Genomic DNA, 17,996 nt, shown 5'->3' with positions numbered 1-17,996 from the left:
TTGGCTATACTGTCCAGGCAGATCACACACCTACTCCGATCCGTCGTAGGGATCCAGAAGTCCTTGTCTAGTTAGCATGCGAGACCAAGCGCGTCCCTCGCCAGATATTGACGGAACGTGATCGATATGACTTTGAGCGTGGGGTTGGTCCGGAGATACTCCCGCACCGCGTTGGTTTTCCCGGTCCCCATTGGCGCGTCCAACAAGAACAGACGGTAGTCGACATCGAAGGAGATGTCTTGTCTTCCATGCCAGTTGATCTTCCTCGATTCACCCAGCTGGACGACCTCATCTCCTTCGGCCACGAACCCATACTGGTCGCCGCACTGAATGACGACGCTGAGTACAGAGCAATTGAAGCAGTATATCACGATCGATCTGCCCGGTCTCTCGCTCAATCGTGACCGCAGTAGCCTCACCGATTCCATCGCCAACAACCCACTTCCCATCCCTGCCAGTTATTATCGGTAGGTTTGATGACAAAATCTGGCGGTTAACCCCTTGAACTAAGATGAACGGCGGGATAGACCACCATTTCGCATTAACTCCCCGGATCACCGTGACCCATTCGCGATTACCTGGTTGGACCATCCTCGCTCGCCCAACTCATTCTGTGCGTGTAACTATCATGGCCGACGAGATAACGCCAATCATAAACCCGGTCTCATCGAAGCTATATATATCTGCGTCAACGATCCCGTATTTGGTTCTCGCATCCCTAACGCGATCAACCACTCCTCGATCTTCTTAGGATCTTCGCAGAGCGCTCTCTGGCAGTCGTATGCGCAATTAAAGATGTGTCTTAAGCATTGGTACCGATTGACGAAGTTCATTGCCCAACTATTGCCCGCGGATGCGCGCGCACCGCGAACAGCAGATTAGCCATATTTTCCACTTTAGCGCTAAACCCGCACGAATTAAGTCCAAGACGTGCTCCAGAATAGCCTGTTCTTTCAGGTCCGTAACTTTTCGAGAATTGAGAATAACCTCGCGCCGTGACCGTCGCTCGTCCATACGATCGCGTAAGGTGGATTCGGGTATATTGTAGATCTTTGCATCCCGTCCGATGCTTAGCTGAGCGCGTTTTTGGATAGCTTCGAGGGCTAATAAAGTCTACGTTTTTTAGAAGCGGTGTCCATTTTGTTCTTGTGGAAAAATATCGTGCCAAAGGTGATCGAACATTCGCTGAGTAGAAGAGTGCGCGGCTCGCTCGCATGTCTGCTCCAAGCATGGTTATCAGTTATCACCCCTCTCTGTTAAAATTCTTTCTAAGTGCTATAACCCTTCCGGTCACGTGGATTGACGTGTAAGAACATTATTGGTAATCTTTGCCTTGTGAATTCATATCAATTGCTCGCCTCATCAATACGTTACTCGTGATCGTAATTTTCTACGTACTTTCTGGATTTACCACCTCACTGACTTGATTGATGATGCTATTAAGACGGTTATCCCCTTTTTATTGTTGTGTATCACTAGCTTGCCAGACCATTACGACGCAGTGCTTGTGCTCCTTATCATTAACATCGACGAGTCTATACTTGACTGGAAGGTGTAACTAGGTTTGTTGCTGCGATCGGTCAGATCTCTAGTCAAGCAATCACGTAGCGCGTTGTCACTGATTGGTAAAGTCCATAGAAATACCAGACGAATAAGTAGCCGAGACTGACAAGTGGGTAATACCAATGTGCTCGCGACAGACTAAATGAAATGTCAGCGACAGACTGCAGAATGAACTGTCGACTGCCAGATTTCAGATACGCTAGTAGTTGTGGTAGTAAACAAACCACATAAACCCTTACCTTATGCAGAGGTTTACTAATACGTTTGCGCATTAACTAAGCATATGAAGCTTAAGATGATCCGCAAACGTGCACTGTTACAACACAGCTTGAAAAAAATTGAGATTCAGCGTGTGATGCCGCCTAATATATCGGCGATCGATCATATTTTCCGTATTGCAGCCAACAGTCTCTCTTTGATCTTTGAAGCTAGGTAAAGATCTTCGTCAGATGGTAGTGGGCCAGTCGGATTCGTCGACTTTCAAGTTCGACTTCTCTGGGATCAATGTGAGTTTCCTACAAATGTGGGCAAGCCAAATCGATGTAAACCGCTAATCTAAGAGCATTATAGTGGTCCAAAGATGATCCGGTATCAATAGTTAACGCGTATCGAGAGGCTCTGAAGAGACAAGAGCAACAGAAGAAACGGAGACTACTAGAGAGTCAAATTGTTACGAATGGCAAGAGGTACTAAATCCCATCCAGTCCCTGAGCCCTAAAAAAAGCATATATAGAAACCAATATATAACGTGTCATATTCTAGGGAATTAGGTTCTGTTGGATCATCAGCTACGATCTCGCCGACTATCCCGAGTGCGAGCGGAAGCAACGGAGTTCACGACAATATTTCGAACGGCGGCAACCATACGAAGAACTATATTGTCAACAACAGCAGCCACGAAATCGCACAGTCTAGGCCGCCAAGTAATACTGACTCGCAAGTATCAGAGGTATGTTAAAAAACTGTTCGGGCTAGTATGTCATCCCAAACGAAGGATCTAATGAGTACAGAAACCCCGAAAACGGCCGGCCACAGAATCGCCAGAAGAACAACGTGGAGGTATCAAATCTTCGCTCGACGCACTCTGGAATTCACGAAGCGTTGTATCCGGGCTCTCTAGATTACGGACCGGTCGACGGAACATTCGCAAGTACGCTCCGCCTTCCTATTTCGCTCAATTACGTCGTCCTGGTGACAAAATTGCGGCTATCGCTGCTGCCGCATATGCTGGCGATAACGACCAGAATAAGTCAACTGAGTCGTCAACAGCTTCGGTGACCCTTCCTTCGAAAGTGCCTGCGCAGGCAACGTCCGACTGCAGTTCATTGTTTTCTAATTCCACGGCCGGCTTCTCAGAGGTTCCCACCTCAAACTCCAAACCTCTATACGTGGATAGCATTACGCAGACGGATACTGCTCTACACGATTCTGTTAACGACAGAAAGAGGCGTTTGGATGTGTCGGATATCACGCCGGAGCGCAAAAAGAGACCTGGCTTCTTTTCGGCGGTATTCGAAGACAGCGATGAAGAGCTTAAGGAGATTGAAGTTGAAGAGCCACTCCTTAAGAAACGACGACTGTTTGTGCATGATGGCGTTACACTAGCGAGCAATCCCGCGTTTTATAGGACTAGGTTGGTACTTGATGGACCTGACCTACATATGTCACCTAGGAAGTCCAGCGGAGGTGAATCGGATATCGCAAGGCGGCGGTTAGAGCTGGAGCGAGAAGAGCGAGAGCAAGAACAAGAAGAGAGAGAAGAGCGTCTCAAACGAGAACGACAAGAGAAAGAGGCTGAGTTAGAACGACAACGCAAAGAACTAGAGGAAGAACGGAAGCGGCAGGAGCTAAAGCAGAAAGAGTTGGAGGAGAAAGAAAGACAATTGAAGGCCGAGCTTTTGAAAAAGGAGCAGCAGTTAGCTAAGTCGTCCGCGCATGTTTCTGCATTGGCGCCTGCTGGCGACAATGGAGCTAAAGCAGACTTCACTCTTGGTGCTTCAAGTGTTCCAGCACAACCTAGTCGTTTACAACCATCTGCCGATGCAATTAACTTGGGAACACCGTCCTTCGCTTTTGGTTTATCGACGTCGACTCCTAATGACAAGACAGCTTCAGTCGCTCCCTATAGGTTTTCTGTCTCGTCTGGTTCAGGAACAGACTCAGCAGCAGCAACCGCTACAACGACCATCGGTGGCTCTAAGCCTGATCTGGGCATTTCAACGTCAACTACGTCTTCTCGATTCCAGTTTGGTGTGAAATCATCAGCGGATATAAGCACTTTGCCATTTACTTCTGCATCAGGGTTACCATTTGCATCTGGATCGTCAGCTCCCGCGTTTACATCCTCTTCAACGTCGGTACCATCTATTGCTGTCAGCTCACAGGCAGCATCATCTGCTCCGTCAACAGCTTTTGCAGTCGGTCTCACATCTGCGCCATCTGTCGCAACTACGTTTTCGTCGTCGTCCAAACTTTCTGGATCAACGGAAGTAGCCTCGACATCGGCATCTGGAACTGGAAGTACCCCTGCGTTGACATTCTCCTTTGGCAAAACGAGTACTCCTTCAAGTGCGTCGACGACATCTTCTGCGTCTTCTGGGCCGTCTCTTCCTGCGTTTGCTATAGGCAGCAATGTGGCTGCCACATCCACTCCCGCGCCTGCTTTCAGTCAGTCAGTGTCGTCGGCAAGTACAACCCAAGCGACGGGAGCTCCATCATTTTCGTTTGGCTCATCCACGACATCTTCTGCTGCAATGCCATTTGGTGGCTTTCTCGCAACCTCATCTTCTGCCAGCTTGATACCTGGCATATCAGCGCCGACGACTACACTAAATAGTGCACCATCCTTTACGTTTACTGCTGGATCGACTAACACTGCAAACCCAGCAGCAAATTTGGGGTCCAGTGGCGCCTCAGCAGCCGCTCCTACATTCGGATCCACTACAGCTCGCACTGCTCCAACTCAGTCTTCGACATCTTTGTTCAACTTTGCATCCAGTACAGCGAATCCAGCCGCTGTATTTGGGTTTAATACTTCTACCGAGTCTTCGCCTGCACCTGTGGCTGCGAATGGTATGACTTCGTCCACGCCAAATATGTTTGCTTCGCCTGCTCCATCAGGCACTCCTCCACCTGGTAGAAAGCTGGCACCTATGAGAGGGAGGTTAAGACGTCGGTAAATCAAGATGGTGGATAGTTTTGCATAGACTTTTATTCCTTGTAGATTATTTATTCAAATGTGTAAATGGATATTTGTACTTTTACTGTTTTGTTATTAGGCTGTGTATATTTTAGGCGTTTAAGAAATTAAAAAAGTCTATTTTTGATTGTCAACATATTATCCTACAGTACGCTTGCCTGGTTCCTATGCTGCTTTACTCATTCGTCCTCATCTCCAGAGCTGCCGCCTGACCAGCCAAATATGAATTCACCGCTCAGAGTATCCAATTCATCTTTCAGTTCTTCTCGATCGTCGCCGCGCACATACCGAGAAACGAAGTCTTTCATATCAGCCAGCTGATAACTTGTAAGCGAGGTGCTGTACAACGATGAATACAAATGTCCTGCCTCAGGTAAGTACGGTGGATACGAGGCTGGTGTAGGATAGCAGAGTGAAATTAGTCGCCTAAAAATTATTACCAGTCAGTATTTGGTGAACGATCATGGAGAGTAAGTCATACCGGTCTACAAATCCACCTTCTTCTTTCACATCCGTAGGTTTGGCATACTCTTCCCAAATCTGTTCCATGCTCCCAATACTGCTGCCTCGAAAGCCTCGGACGACGCCGAACTTGGAAAAAGTATGACTTAGTCGGGACTTTGCAGCCTTTAACTGTGAGAGCCTATCTTGGTGCCCGTTGTTTACACTATTTGTTCCTCCCAGTTGCAGAATCGCGTGACCTACTGCGAGCTCTGTGCCACTGATAATTTTACGTGATCCGAGAGACGTGATCTCAGATGCTAATGTATCCATTGAGACTCTCGAGTCGGACTCCTGTAGCCGCGTCGGCAAGGTTATGGATTCAAAAACCGCATTTAGCAAGCCAGTAGTGTGCCATAGACTGCTTGCATCAAACCCAACGTCTGCAGAGAAAAAGTTAAATAGTGAAGAAGTATCTGGCTTGAGACATAGAGGGATGTAAGCTGTCGACAGTGGAGTTAGAGCAGCTAAAGTTTGTATCCTGGAGTATTGATTTATCTAGTATTATCGTTAGACACCATTACACTACCGTTCAGCGAAACCTAGCAAAATATACCCGGTCCAAAGTAGCATTGTCTTCTAGACCCCATAGCAGCACAGTGCTTTTGGGAATATATTCGTCACGCAATTCGCTCAATGCTTCAGCTGTAAAGCCACCCCAAGCGGAATCAACATCTGTAATGATGTTTATACCCGCTAGTAAATCGCACTCTTCGAGAAGTGCTCTAAAATGTGTCTCCAGAGCAAGTTCGCCAGCACTGTCCGCGTGACTGAGGTCATGGAATTCACTCGCCCCGACATCGTAGCCTTTGAATTCTCTCACCTTGCCTGCTGATCCATAGTGTACCGCAGCTGATGGACCTGAACCGCCACTGCCCCTTGCACGCCCTCTTGGTGCATCTACAGGATGGTATTCCCAACTGGAAAGCTGTAAGAGGGATCGTGGGTGGTGAAAGACATTGCAGTAGTCTGACCAATACAATGCATTTGAAGGATTTAGTTTCGCAACTTGTTCTGCATTCTATATAGTACGGATTAGAACACCTCTTCTGAAACTGCGTCGAGATCGGTTACCTCATCCAACGACTCGATGTAGGCACTTTTTGGTACTCGCGGTTCCTCTATTCGAACAAGATTCCTACCATCGTTAGGGTACAATGACACAAATAGTTTTAGACGCATACGCAGGTGTTAAACTGCCCTCCTCGTTTTCGTATAGCGAGTTGTATTTCATCAACGATCCATATCCGCCTGGAAGTAGGGGCATCAGATCTGATCTACCATAAACAATTTAAGGTGTGTTGATACCTTTCAAATCCCAGAGCAAGCACCGAGGAGTAAAGGTTTCCGTGCTTCCATCGGTCGCAAGGCCACTTCTAAACGTTATATTATGGTCAACTAGACTTATCTCCTCATCGTATGTGAAATAGCTTTCTTGGGCATTGAAAAAATGAGTAGAGAGATGATTTGCTGCTGTTGAAAATGAAAGGTGAAGAATTTCCCTCATTTTGGGCTAAACCACCAATACGCCAGTCGGCACATACACAAGAATTGCTAATCCACTAGTATAACTGCACCTTCTTCATTGATAGTCTAACTATTCTTTGCCGAATAAGGTAGTACAATTTTACTGGAGCACCCCACCCTAACATCTTTAGTCCGGGTAACGGACTTTTACTTTACTAATTCGGGTAACCAACTCCCTAACCCTATGGGCGTACCTCAGAATAGAATCAATGCAGCCGATACCGAGCATGTTTTGACGTCATGTATCTTGCACCTGCTAATAAAGAAGGAGGCTTGCTTCATCGTCATCTGACAAAATTTTACATTGTTAACCGACTAATTGTCGAACCAATTCATGGCAGTGAAATATCACAGAAACATCAAATAGTAGTAGTCGTAATAAACATGACCGAGGGAAGTGCGCAGTCACCTTCCACACGCGACGACGCCAAAATTTTGATTAGCAGAATCGAGCGATATAAAAGTAATATACAAATGGGGTTCGTTCAAATAATTCAACTCATAAACCCTGATTCCACTTCTCAATGCAGTTACCGCTACAAAAGTCACGGCGAATTACAAAATTGTCAATTCCAACAACGCCATTCCACCATTCATATGCGAATGCCAATTCTTTAACCATAAACGTTCCACATTGTCCGCATGTATTTTTATATGAGTTCATTTTAGTAGCAAGATTAACTAACTCCAAAATGTTGTTCGGTAAATTCCATTTGCTGATCTCTTTTTCTGTTGCTCTGTATCGCGACAAAATGCGCAAACAGAACTCCGACAGCCTCGCCGTAGCTGAATTGAATTCGATTTCTGGGATTGATGCAAAGGCCAGATACGTCGCGGCATCAGGAGTCGCCTCACGTAGTGAACCGTTAGCTGGTAGTAAGCGAAGAGGGTTTGGGTGTACGGTAAGCACATGCAGCTGCTTTAGCTGCAAAATCTGTGCAGGTAAGTACTGTAATTCGTTACCGCCCAATGACAAATTTTGGAGATTTCGTAATAGGTATATTGCATTTGGAATCGCAGAAAGCCGATTGTTCCTTAGCGAAAGGACAGTAATGTTCTCAACGCTAAATAAACGTGGGAGAATTTCGGAAATATTGTTGTTGGATAGGTAAATCTCAACATCCTGTCTAAGAGGTCCAGTATCTTGATGGCCTGTGAAGCCGGACTCCAGCGCCACGAGATTCCTCAGATCTCCTATCTCGTCTGGGATAGCATCCAAATTCAAGCTATCTAGGTCTATTTTCCTCATTCCATCCTCTAGTGCTAGGCGAATGCGGTCCGATGCGCAATCAGAGGGTCGGTCGACCACCACAAAGGAAGAGCTCCGTCCCGATAGAGCGGATGTGGTCCTGCTCACACTAATACGACACTGTGGCTCTAAAAACCCGTTGAAAGTTCGCGTAGCCGCAGTGGAAATAAAAGACCGGTTTATTTCGTCCTTCGGAGGAGAAGACGGAAGCGCCATCCATTCATCATCGTTCCCAAGGTCAGACGTGAGTTGCATACGCTTGTAACCATTGATCCTGTGGTGAGTCTGAGAGTCACTTCCAAAGTCACTATCATCTACATCTGTACTAGCTGGCTCTATATATGAGTCGGACGTTGGATAGTCGCGTTTGCGGTTGATCGTCGGGAGCGCGATCTCATCGAGAGGACGCGACTGATTATAGGAGTATGGAAGAAGAGGCGCCGAATTCGACATATCCATGTACCTTACAACCATATATATTAGAAAAGAGTAACCAAGTAACAATGCAGCGTACTGACAAGGAACTTGCTCGCGGAACCCACAGCGGAGAATGTGGATTGGCACCTCCGGACTGGGATTCCGAAAGGTCGCATGCCAAAAATGATGGCGTTCTGTTTTTGACTTTCGTTCGAATGTGTAACGGACCCCACGTGACCACAATGATCCGCTACCCTAACAAATATTAAATATTCAGGGGAGTCTAAGTTATTCACTTTATAAGCTGTGTTGTTCACACGCCAACTGTCTATGTGGTTCGCAACGCGATAGTCGAACTCACTCGACATGTCCCTTCTTTTCCGAGGTAAAATTTATCTCTTTGCACTATGAAATATGCCATCAAGAAAGAGAAAGCCATCTTCATCACCCGTTGCTGGATCGGATAGGAACGACAATGCGACGGAATACATGGATGATCATTTTGACGACGATGAAGGGGATATGACCTATAATGAGGGCGAGACAGATGAGGTAGGACTATTGGACGATGAGGATGAAGAGCATCGATACAAGCCTAAAAGTAAAACTATTCGGTTAGGAAGCTATACTGCAGGACCGTTGGATCCGGTGACTGGGCAGAGAGGAGCGCTTCCTGTTTTCAATGACAGCGGCTCGATAATGTTGAATTACGATGACGAAAGCTCAGTCCCTGAAGACGGCATGTCATATTTAAGATTTGTCAGGTTGGTTTGTTAATTGCATTGCTGTTTCTTTTGCCCTAACTTGCCATTAGAAAAGAAGCAGACTCCAGACCGAGTTTTGTGTCATCCAGAGATAATAAGTCAAATCTAGTATTGGCCACTACGGATTTCCAAAATTCGCAAAGCCCTCAGCCGGTGTCTGAACATCCTATCACCAAGGAGTGGCACCGCTATATTATGAGCCAATATAAATTCTCACGTTTGTTATTGGAAGCTTCGTATGAAGCCATCCCGGTTACGATAAATCGTTCTGAACTTCCGGATAGTCTAGCCGCTTGGAGACAATTTATCCAATCAGCAGATCATCCTCCGACAATGCAGCTACTATCTGTTTTAGAGCAAGATGATGTTTTCAGACTCTTTAAATATTTTCAACGATGGATAACACCTAGCATGTCATTGGCGATGTCTCGTTGGCTATTTGCGTTGTTGGTTCGTACAGCAGATATTATACCAGGCAATGAAATATCTATACTTCGGCAACTAAGTCAAAGGTGTCTGGAAGTGAAGAAGGAGTCAAAGGTAATTTATGTCGAATCCTTAATGCTCAAGTTTTGTCTAATTGTGTCATAGGAGTTAACAAACATATCTCATGCTACTATCGACATGGTCGTGTCCATCGTTGCAGACTTTTTTTCTCAAAGGGATCTGGCAACCTATTTATTCTAGGGCTTGCCTCGGGATAGCATTCGTGTACGTAGATAAACATATATTAAAATTTTGGAAATTACAATTACATGTGAAATGCCAATAGTGTACAGTATATCCATTACATATAATTACTTTTGTTGCCTCTTTTGCCGTTGTGCTTCTTCCGACGTCAATGCCTTTCCATCAGCATCAAAAAGGTCACTGCGAGCACTTGCTAGCCTCTTAATGTTCGTCGTAACATCACTGAAGGCAAGATTCGAAATGGCATTGCGGGCGTCGATTTTCGCCTTTTCTTCTTTCCATCGTGGGTGCAATTGCTCAATCCGCATGTGCTCCTGGAACTCAGATGATGGAATCTGTTGGTGGCAAAGTGGACATTCCTGCATGATGATTTTGCTCGCCTTTTGGTTGCTTCGTCGGGTACTACCATGCGGTAAAACTTTGATATTTTGTAACCCCGGATTCAGTGCAGCGGCTTCTGCTTGCCGTTGCCTTCTTAGTCCTTCTTGTCGTTCTCTAATTCGTTGCTCCTCCTCTGACTCTTCCGGAACTAGGGTAGCCGCTGAGGGCGGTGCTGATGGCGCAGGCTCCGGCGGCGCAGGTATATCCAAAATCTCTTCTGTTGGAGGTGCTGTCTCAGTATCTATGCGAGAGGCGTCATTAAATAACGACATGATTTGTTTCTGCTCTAACGAAGTATGTTCGAGCTCTGACAAAGACATGGGAGGCGGTAGTTCAACTTCATCATCAGCCGACGTAAATTCAATAGTTTCTACAACGACGAAATCATGCCAGTCAATCTGGGCGTAAGCAACTAAAAAAAAGCCAGTGTTAGTTGAATCTCCGCAGATCGCAGTGATAAGAAGATTAAAACTCACTTCGCTCGGCCTCAGCTTCTTCCGCAGCCTTTTGTGTCTCGACCTCCTGATGCTTCTGCCAATCCGCCCTTTGGCGGGCTTTCTCTAACACGTGAAATTTATTCTTAAGATTTTGTATCCATATATCACTTAGGCTGCTCGTGGGATTCAACACCTTCCTATACTGCTCGACTAGCTTTGTGAAATATGGGTAAAACGAGTGATTGGGCCGCAAAAAATCAAACTGATAATTTCGTTCTTCTCTTTGGGACAGCATATTTGAGAACGATTTTCCATTCTTGGCAGCAAATAATGCGGTTAATCGTAGTATATCCAAGTCTTGTGCAGAAATTGGCGGGATAGGGACTGCGAATTCAAACGCTGGCAATTGGACAAGTTTGTGAGGCGTTTCAACTCTCTGCACTTCCAGACCCTTTTCATTGGTTTGTCCATTGCCATATCCGGCTCTGTTCTCCCTATGTTCGTCTAGTCGCCACTCATAGAATGGATAGTATGGATCGGCTGGGTTCAGAAAGGTAAACCGCGTATTATTCTTTTCGCTATCCCTAATACGTGCTTCAAACTATTTGCCATGAGATTAGTGACAAGAATTCGAGAGAGTAAAACACGTACCGCTGGGCCATTCCTGTGAACATATCCGGCAGTTTTCTCGATGATTTCTAAATAACCTTGTGTTAGTAGATTCGCAGTCACAAAAGTCTGCAAAGAAAATGCCAACCTCTAATATCTGGGGGGGGAATGATGATTCCTACTGGAGCAGATATCTGACCATGAGAAAGTTGCGGTGCAGTACTAATTCGCTGAGCATTGGAATCCGTCATAACTAGATGCCAAGTAAGTTTAGTCGATCACAAAAACGTCCGGATCAAATCTCGTTAATTGACAATGGAAATAACGGATACAGAGATCATCCTGTGTGGGCAAAAAGCATGATTTAGGTTAGGGTACGTAAATGGGTAAGCGTAATGGGATTAATGGTAGAAATCTAGTTCAGTTTATTATCGTTTTAAGTTCCAAACGCGGCGACGCGCTGTAAGCAAGGTTATTCTGATATGAAACGATCCAAGGAAATACCTTCATTAACGGAGATTTTTATGTCCTAAGTGGTGATTTACCTTCTGGAATAGTCCCAATAAATATCCTTCAAAATGTCAGATGGAATCTTGAAGCCTGAAAAGGACTACAGTGATGTCCTAGAGGTCGAGATGCCTAAGATCGATGAGCTTTTGACGGTATGTCCATCTCTACCTAAACTGTGAGATTTCTCGGCTGATAGGTTTTAGACGGACATTCAGGGAGCCGTTGAACGTCTGCTCGCTCTAGAGAAGCAGACTCGACAGGTATTTGGCATTGTTCATGTGTGGATTGGAGTATGGGGAACAATGTTGACTCTTTTTTAAGTCGTCTGACCTTGCTTCTACGGAAAAACTTCTTGTCAAAATTATTACCATCTACAAGGGCATAGGCGATTGGAAGCAGATGAACGAGCAAGTCCAACTGCTGTCCAAGAAGCATGGTCAATTGAAACAAGCAATCACAAGGATGGTCCAGGAAGTGATCACATTCTTAGACGAAGCACCAGATATGGAAACGAAGGTGGAAACCATTGAGAATATACGAACCGTCACCGAGGGAAAGGTTGGTCGTTATGATATTATATGTGGTCTTGCTGGTCAGATGCTGAAAAGAGATTAGATCTTTGTAGAGGTTGAGCGAGCTCGAGTCACTCGTACGCTGGCGAAGATCAAGGAAGATCGGGGCGATATTGACACAGCTGCTGATCTGATGTGCGATTTACAAGTAGAAACATATGGATCTATGGATAATCGGGAGAAAACGGAGTTCATTTTGGAACAGGTTCAGCTTTGCGTGGCTCGAGGCGATTTCTCACAGGCCACGGTGCTGAGCCGCAAAATATCCACGAAGTACTTCGATAATCCTGAAGTTCAGGACTTGCGATTGCGTTTCTACGAATTGATGATTCAGATATCGCTACATGACGATAAATACTTGGATGTCTGTAAGCACTATCGTGCCGTGTATGATACACCAAGTGTCAAGGATGATGAATTTAAGTGGAAAGATGTAAGTTGGCATTAATGGCTTGCCTAGTATTTGCTAATGTGAATAAAGGTTTTGCGTAGCATTGTTTACTTCATCATTCTTGCTCCGTTCGACAACGAGCAGTCTGATCTAATCCACAGGATTGAGTCAGATACTCGGCTTCAACTATTACCAATGGAATCTGAATTGATTAAGTGCTTTACTATTGATGAGTTGATGCGGTGGCCAAGAATTGATGAGATATATGGTGTACAACTCAGAAAGGTAGCAGTTTTCGACGTCTCAAGTCCTAATGGCGAGAAACGTTGGGCCGATCTCCGAAAGAGAGTCATTGAGCATAATATTCGCGTTGTTGCGAAGTATTACACTAGAATTCGAACTTCTCGACTGAAGACCCTGTTAGATCTCTCTGATCAGGTAAGTTGACACTGATGTATCATTTGGACCCCTTGGAATTAATCACGTCAGCAGGAGACTGAGACCTATCTATCGGACCTGGTAACTCAAGGAACAATTTATGCGCGTATAAACCGTCCAGAAAGGATCGTTACTTTCGACAAACCAAAAGATGCTAACGATGTTTTGAATGAATGGAGCAGTAACATCTCCAGCCTTCTTGGATTGGTGGAGACTTTGAGCCATCTTATCTCCAAAGAAGAGATGATCAGCGTGAAGGCATAAATTTCATGTATTTAGCCATTTGTCGGTGAACTTACTGGTTTTCTTTGTATGTTGGCCGCATGCATTATGGTCACGGTATATTCAGTTATTGAAAGTATGTGATCCGAACTTGCCAGTGCAAAGGCATCAATGCAAACTTAGCGAAAGATTTAGAGGTAAAATATGCGTTTATATTACAAAAGTTAGCAAAACAAATAAATTGAGAACAAAACAATTCTGGATTAACACTGCTTATACATTATTCGATGTCACCTGCTTCGCTCTCGGAGTCATCATCATCACCGGACACTTCCTTATTCTCCAATTCCTTTCTCTCCATAAGAGCTTGAAGTTCGGCATCATCGCTTTCTGTAACTGCTTTCGGCTGCATCTTAACTGCGAATTCACCGCCAGCTTCCTTTATGCTCTTCTCGATCTCAGTAATAGCCTTCTCTAGTATCTCGATACCAAGTTGCTTATCCAGACAATGGGATGTCAAGACATATAAAGGAGGTGAAACTAGTCTGACTTTAACTGGGACAGCATCAGTATGAAGCGCTTCGGCTTTCTTTAATGCAACCTTAACCGCGTCAATGCCTTCATATCCGAAGCATGTAACATCGACGTCAGCACGAACTTTGGTGGGCTGTGGCGTCAGTCTGCGAGATATATGCTGTAGTAAGTCGTCCAAGACAGCGTTGGAAGGCGCCTCAATGCCCTCAAACACTGTATCAGGATTCGTAATAGCAATTTTGAATGCGTCATAAGCATGCCCATATTTCTTGTACAACGGCCAACCGATTGTAGTGTAGAGCGTCTCCAAAGCAATATTATTCTTTTCCGCAACATGCCTTAAGATCGAATGGACCGCCTTTGATTTATTGAATTTTTCGTCACACTTGATCACATCTTCCGCAGAAACACGACGCTTTGAAAGATCGATATAACCCTTCTCTTTATCGACCCGAAGAACAACTACAACTTCGTTGCGGCCAACTCGAATGAGCTTTTGGATTGATCGAATACGACGGCGGGAGAGTTCAGACAGCAAGATCATGCCCTCGATGTTATCGTACTCAAGCAGCTTTACATAAGCACCCATTTCCGCAATCTATCACGAAAGTCAGTTGGAATCTATCTCCAAGATTCTCACCTTGTGGATATCTTACCTGCCGAACATTGACAACCACAAGGTCATCGACCTCGGGGTACTTGTTCTCATAATAGCGGCAGTTGGAAAGACTCATTTTGATGTCCAACAATTATCCAGATTCGAATCTATCTATAAAATTTGTTCAGCTATTGTAGAGACGTCGTCGGGTATATATGATCAATCAGGAATCAATGCGGAATGAAGAGGTTCTGTGGACAATTTTTTTGTGCCAGAGTTGTCCGGGTTAGGGTATGCTTTTTCATCCTCCATTCGTTATTACCTCACAGATTCACATTACATGGCTTCCCCGGTTGCAATACATATTCCAAATTCATTCGTCATAGAGATACATATACATTCATGACTGCTATTTACCAATACAAAGTAAATCTATTGAGATGCTAACATTAAAGATGATAACAATAACATAAGTAGGCATCCAATATCCCTCTGAATCCAGTCACTATGTCCTTTCTGTGATGTCAAACAGAAATTCCAGTCTTTCCTCCTAATGTTTCTTGTCGCAGCGATGACTGCTTCAATCTAGTTCGAATTGTCGTCGATAGAGTATCTGTAGACCAAGTTAACGTAAGAATGCGATTAGTCCTCATCACATAACTTACGCGAAAAACACGAGCTTGACAACAAATGCAAGGGCCATGTGTCCAAGGACCACCACAATAAGTAAGATTCTCGACGTCTTCGCCTCCGTGCTATTCAAAACTGGGTATAGATTCCGTACTAAAAATGTAGTCGAAATGGCAAATCCCACCGCAGCCGACGCCCACCTCACAACATTAGAAATTGTAGGGAAGTTGAATATTTCAATCGGCGAAATGGATACCAGTGCCACCGGCACCCAGATTGTGTTGGCATAACCGTATAAAGTGACGCATTCCAGAAGCCGAGCATGCTCGGATCTGTACCATTTCAAAAAGCCCCATAGAAGAATTGGAACAATGAAAGTATATCCGTACATCAACGCCGCAGCAGCTGAGAGCAGTCCAAAGTTGTATTCGTAACGTATACCTGCAAGATGTGAAGCGATGGCGCCAGCTAATGTTGATGAAAAGAACAGAACCAAGATAACTGTAGAAGCGATCCAAAAGGGGCCATATAAGTCTGGGTTGTCACCAACCGTATCAACAAAGGAGACACGTGGATAAAGCGCATAAATACATCGCTGCAAAACATCTGAAGTTTCAACGTTGAAATACTGTGCATAAAAGTGGATTGTCCATATCGAAAGTGGGCGATTTGGATCGTTCTCGAGAGATAATGGAGGCTCGTACAATCGATCTTAATCCATGTCAGGGTCATCCCAGCTTCTAATTATTTAATTCGATACGCACTCTGTCCTCCTGCAGGTATCTTCCCTTGAACGTTATCTCGAGTATGGAAATCATGGAACTCAAGGTCAGTTTCGCCAAGATCGACCTGCAAACGAAGTCAGTAATTGAATTCATAACCCACATGGATAGCTTGCTGAGCGATCTCATCTACATCAATTCGAAAGGTTGAATTTACCCCTTCTGCATCAACATCGATTAATGTGTCATAATCCCCTCTTGATGCAGAGCTGGCTGAAACAGTTGGTCCGGCCATTGGCTATATAATCAGCAAATTACTCTAACGAAGTGACACGCCACAGAGCAATGAATAATAGTATAATCTTAGTCTCAAACGCTCCAAGTGTAAACAAGAGGATGATCAAATGCCAGTAAACAGATAATATTCGGGCTACAATACAATTATTTTGCTTTGATGCTGCAGTAAGGAGAGTGGATGCTGCCATGCGGCTTTACGCTGCAGGCGCCTTGGGAAAGGGTTAGTGATTATCGGAAAGGGCGAGGATCGTTATAGGACAACTCATAAAAGGACAATTTCTCATCAACAGGCTGCGACTGGAGTCTGTCAGTAAATTTTGTAAATTAAATCAGAAAAGCGAAGTATTTGCCTAAGTATATAACTTGATGGTTTGAATTGAGATCGACGGCCCTTTGCTGGTGAATTATTACAAGCAAAGTAATTCAATCTTCTCTTATCATATGACATTTCGATTACCTTCAAGTGCTAGTTTGAATTTCAGATACATGTGCGTTAACAATAATATCAACGATGGTGCTGAGTAGCTATTACCACGCCACTACATTAGATCTGCTCCATAGCAAAACATTGGTCACGACACAGAACGCGCTCTCAATACTATCAAGTAACTTGTTAGTTTGTCATTGGTCACAAGTTTTTACTAGCTAATGTACTTTCAGTAAGTTTTCCTTTTTACGTTAGTCACCCAAAACAAACCTAGACTGTTTTAGGCAGTGTAAGTGGTAACGCGTGTTGGGAGTTCTGTGATCTGCGCTCTACTTTACTAACACATCAGCAGGGTCGAAGTCCCCCGCCTATTTGCAGCAAACTTTTGAGCTCTAACGGTATTATCTCTTGAACAGATCTCAAGGTTCAGATGCAAGGAGAATAGTCAAGTTGGCTGTGAGCTGAAGCGAATCAGGTATTTATGCCTTAGCAAAAGATATGTCACATGCACGTATGTTGCTGACAAGGGGGATTCGGCAGCTGCTTTCTTTCTAATAAACCAACTGCAATACAAACATGCCGACTGACAATTTTGGAGAAGAGGAGGACTATGCGTTTTTAATGCCTTCGCGTCCTTACATCAGCCCACCAGGGTCAGTGAGTAGCTCGCTAGGCAAGCATTCCTCGTCCAATCTATGCGAAAGATCCGTGGAGACAATGAGTACCGACGATGAGGATTCCTACAGTGTAATATCAAATATTTCCAATATAGATGAAGAGGAATTTAACGACAATATTTCCGTATTCAGCAGCACGGGTGTGAGATCGGCTGCTTCGTCTTCTTCGTCGGAAGCTGAATATGAAGCCGCGTATTGTCACGATGAGAGTATCCCTCAGGTGCATGAATCTGTAGTCCATCAAGACATACCGCATATCCCGGAGGAACTAGGTAGTCATCTGGCAATTGCAAATGAGACTCTCCGCGACGAAGATGAAAATTTTGGGCAATTTGGGTCCGACAGGTTGAGTGATCTTTCTGATGCCAGTGGGAACGGTCTACGATACGATACAAATGCTCTCGGCGAGAGCGATGCAGCAAAATCCAACTTGTGCACAGTTTCCCCCCAGACTACGTTGGCTGTCGATACCGATGTACCAAAATTGCAGACAGTAATAGTATATTGCATCCGCTATATCAATAATTTGTTCAACTGGATCTCGTTTAGATACAAATTATTATCGCCGACTCTTGTTTTTGGGATCCCGAACGTTATCTACTTCAGTAACACGGATAACAGTGATGTATTGACTAAGGTCC

The 17,996-nt window shown here is 44.7% G+C and overlaps 9 protein-coding genes across 9 annotated transcripts; 3 read left to right on the top strand and 6 right to left on the bottom strand.

Annotated features, from left to right (window-relative positions):
• Positions 1-18: 18 nt before the first annotated feature.
• V1513DRAFT_52083 (uncharacterized protein) lies at positions 19-639 on the bottom strand. Its single transcript, XM_066900531.1, has one exon. It carries the CDS (start codon positions 447-449, stop codon positions 72-74), a length of 378 nt encoding a protein of 125 aa, XP_066753935.1. The 5' UTR covers positions 450-639; the 3' UTR covers positions 19-71.
• A 1,373-nt stretch (positions 640-2,012) lies between these two features.
• On the top strand, positions 2,013-4,742 carry V1513DRAFT_425007 (uncharacterized protein; the record flags this gene model as incomplete). The annotated part of the gene is made up of 4 exons (XM_066896106.1): positions 2,013-2,069; positions 2,134-2,249; positions 2,326-2,512; positions 2,574-4,742. The coding sequence occupies 4 exons, from the start codon at positions 2,013-2,015 to the stop codon at positions 4,740-4,742; spliced, it is 2,529 nt and encodes an 842-aa protein (XP_066753934.1).
• A 118-nt stretch (positions 4,743-4,860) lies between these two features.
• Positions 4,861-6,868, bottom strand: V1513DRAFT_443928 (Misato segment II tubulin-like domain-containing protein). The gene is made up of 6 exons (XM_066897895.1): positions 6,572-6,868; positions 6,448-6,514; positions 6,338-6,401; positions 5,820-6,284; positions 5,244-5,761; positions 4,861-5,188 (listed from the first exon to the last, which is right to left on the bottom strand). Exons 1-6 carry the CDS (start codon positions 6,768-6,770, stop codon positions 4,942-4,944), a joined length of 1,560 nt encoding a protein of 519 aa, XP_066753933.1. The 5' UTR covers positions 6,771-6,868; the 3' UTR covers positions 4,861-4,941.
• Positions 6,869-7,017: 149 nt separating this feature from the next.
• V1513DRAFT_443921 (uncharacterized protein) lies at positions 7,018-8,705 on the bottom strand. The gene is made up of 2 exons (XM_066897894.1): positions 8,558-8,705; positions 7,018-8,502 (listed from the first exon to the last, which is right to left on the bottom strand). The coding sequence occupies exon 2, from the start codon at positions 8,496-8,498 to the stop codon at positions 7,290-7,292; it is 1,209 nt and encodes a 402-aa protein (XP_066753932.1). The 5' UTR covers positions 8,499-8,502; positions 8,558-8,705; the 3' UTR covers positions 7,018-7,289.
• Positions 8,706-8,766: 61 nt separating this feature from the next.
• On the top strand, positions 8,767-10,190 carry V1513DRAFT_443918 (survival motor neuron interacting protein 1-domain-containing protein). Its single transcript, XM_066897893.1, has 3 exons — positions 8,767-9,220; positions 9,271-9,760; positions 9,812-10,190. Exons 1-3 carry the CDS (start codon positions 8,871-8,873, stop codon positions 9,905-9,907), a joined length of 936 nt encoding a protein of 311 aa, XP_066753931.1. The 5' UTR covers positions 8,767-8,870; the 3' UTR covers positions 9,908-10,190.
• On the bottom strand, positions 9,933-11,654 carry V1513DRAFT_464148 (Pre-mRNA splicing factor PRP21 like protein-domain-containing protein). Its single transcript, XM_066899991.1, has 4 exons — positions 11,486-11,654; positions 11,380-11,426; positions 10,768-11,329; positions 9,933-10,703 (listed from the first exon to the last, which is right to left on the bottom strand). The coding sequence occupies exons 1-4, from the start codon at positions 11,586-11,588 to the stop codon at positions 10,018-10,020; spliced, it is 1,398 nt and encodes a 465-aa protein (XP_066753930.1). The 5' UTR covers positions 11,589-11,654; the 3' UTR covers positions 9,933-10,017.
• A 101-nt stretch (positions 11,655-11,755) lies between these two features.
• Positions 11,756-13,734, top strand: V1513DRAFT_443908 (PCI domain-containing protein). Its single transcript, XM_066897892.1, has 6 exons — positions 11,756-11,999; positions 12,051-12,107; positions 12,169-12,405; positions 12,463-12,852; positions 12,901-13,248; positions 13,303-13,734. Exons 1-6 carry the CDS (start codon positions 11,916-11,918, stop codon positions 13,510-13,512), a joined length of 1,326 nt encoding a protein of 441 aa, XP_066753929.1. The 5' UTR covers positions 11,756-11,915; the 3' UTR covers positions 13,513-13,734.
• On the bottom strand, positions 13,673-14,828 carry V1513DRAFT_414160 (translation initiation factor 2, alpha subunit). Its single transcript, XM_066895786.1, has 2 exons — positions 14,661-14,828; positions 13,673-14,602 (listed from the first exon to the last, which is right to left on the bottom strand). The coding sequence occupies exons 1-2, from the start codon at positions 14,736-14,738 to the stop codon at positions 13,751-13,753; spliced, it is 930 nt and encodes a 309-aa protein (XP_066753928.1). The 5' UTR covers positions 14,739-14,828; the 3' UTR covers positions 13,673-13,750.
• A 66-nt stretch (positions 14,829-14,894) lies between these two features.
• On the bottom strand, positions 14,895-16,457 carry V1513DRAFT_414158 (uncharacterized protein). Its single transcript, XM_066895785.1, has 4 exons — positions 16,172-16,457; positions 15,997-16,081; positions 15,268-15,943; positions 14,895-15,215 (listed from the first exon to the last, which is right to left on the bottom strand). Exons 1-4 carry the CDS (start codon positions 16,247-16,249, stop codon positions 15,188-15,190), a joined length of 867 nt encoding a protein of 288 aa, XP_066753927.1. The 5' UTR covers positions 16,250-16,457; the 3' UTR covers positions 14,895-15,187.
• Between the last annotated feature and the right edge of the window lie 1,539 nt (positions 16,458-17,996).

Source organism: Lipomyces chichibuensis, assembly GCF_038497645.1.
Source record: "Lipomyces chichibuensis strain CBS 12929 unplaced genomic scaffold V1513scaffold_13, whole genome shotgun sequence".
Taxonomy (NCBI): Eukaryota; Fungi; Ascomycota; class Lipomycetes; order Lipomycetales; family Lipomycetaceae; genus Lipomyces; species Lipomyces chichibuensis.
The sequence above is the reverse complement of the archived record's forward strand: the minus strand, read 5'-3'. Positions and strand labels throughout refer to the sequence as shown.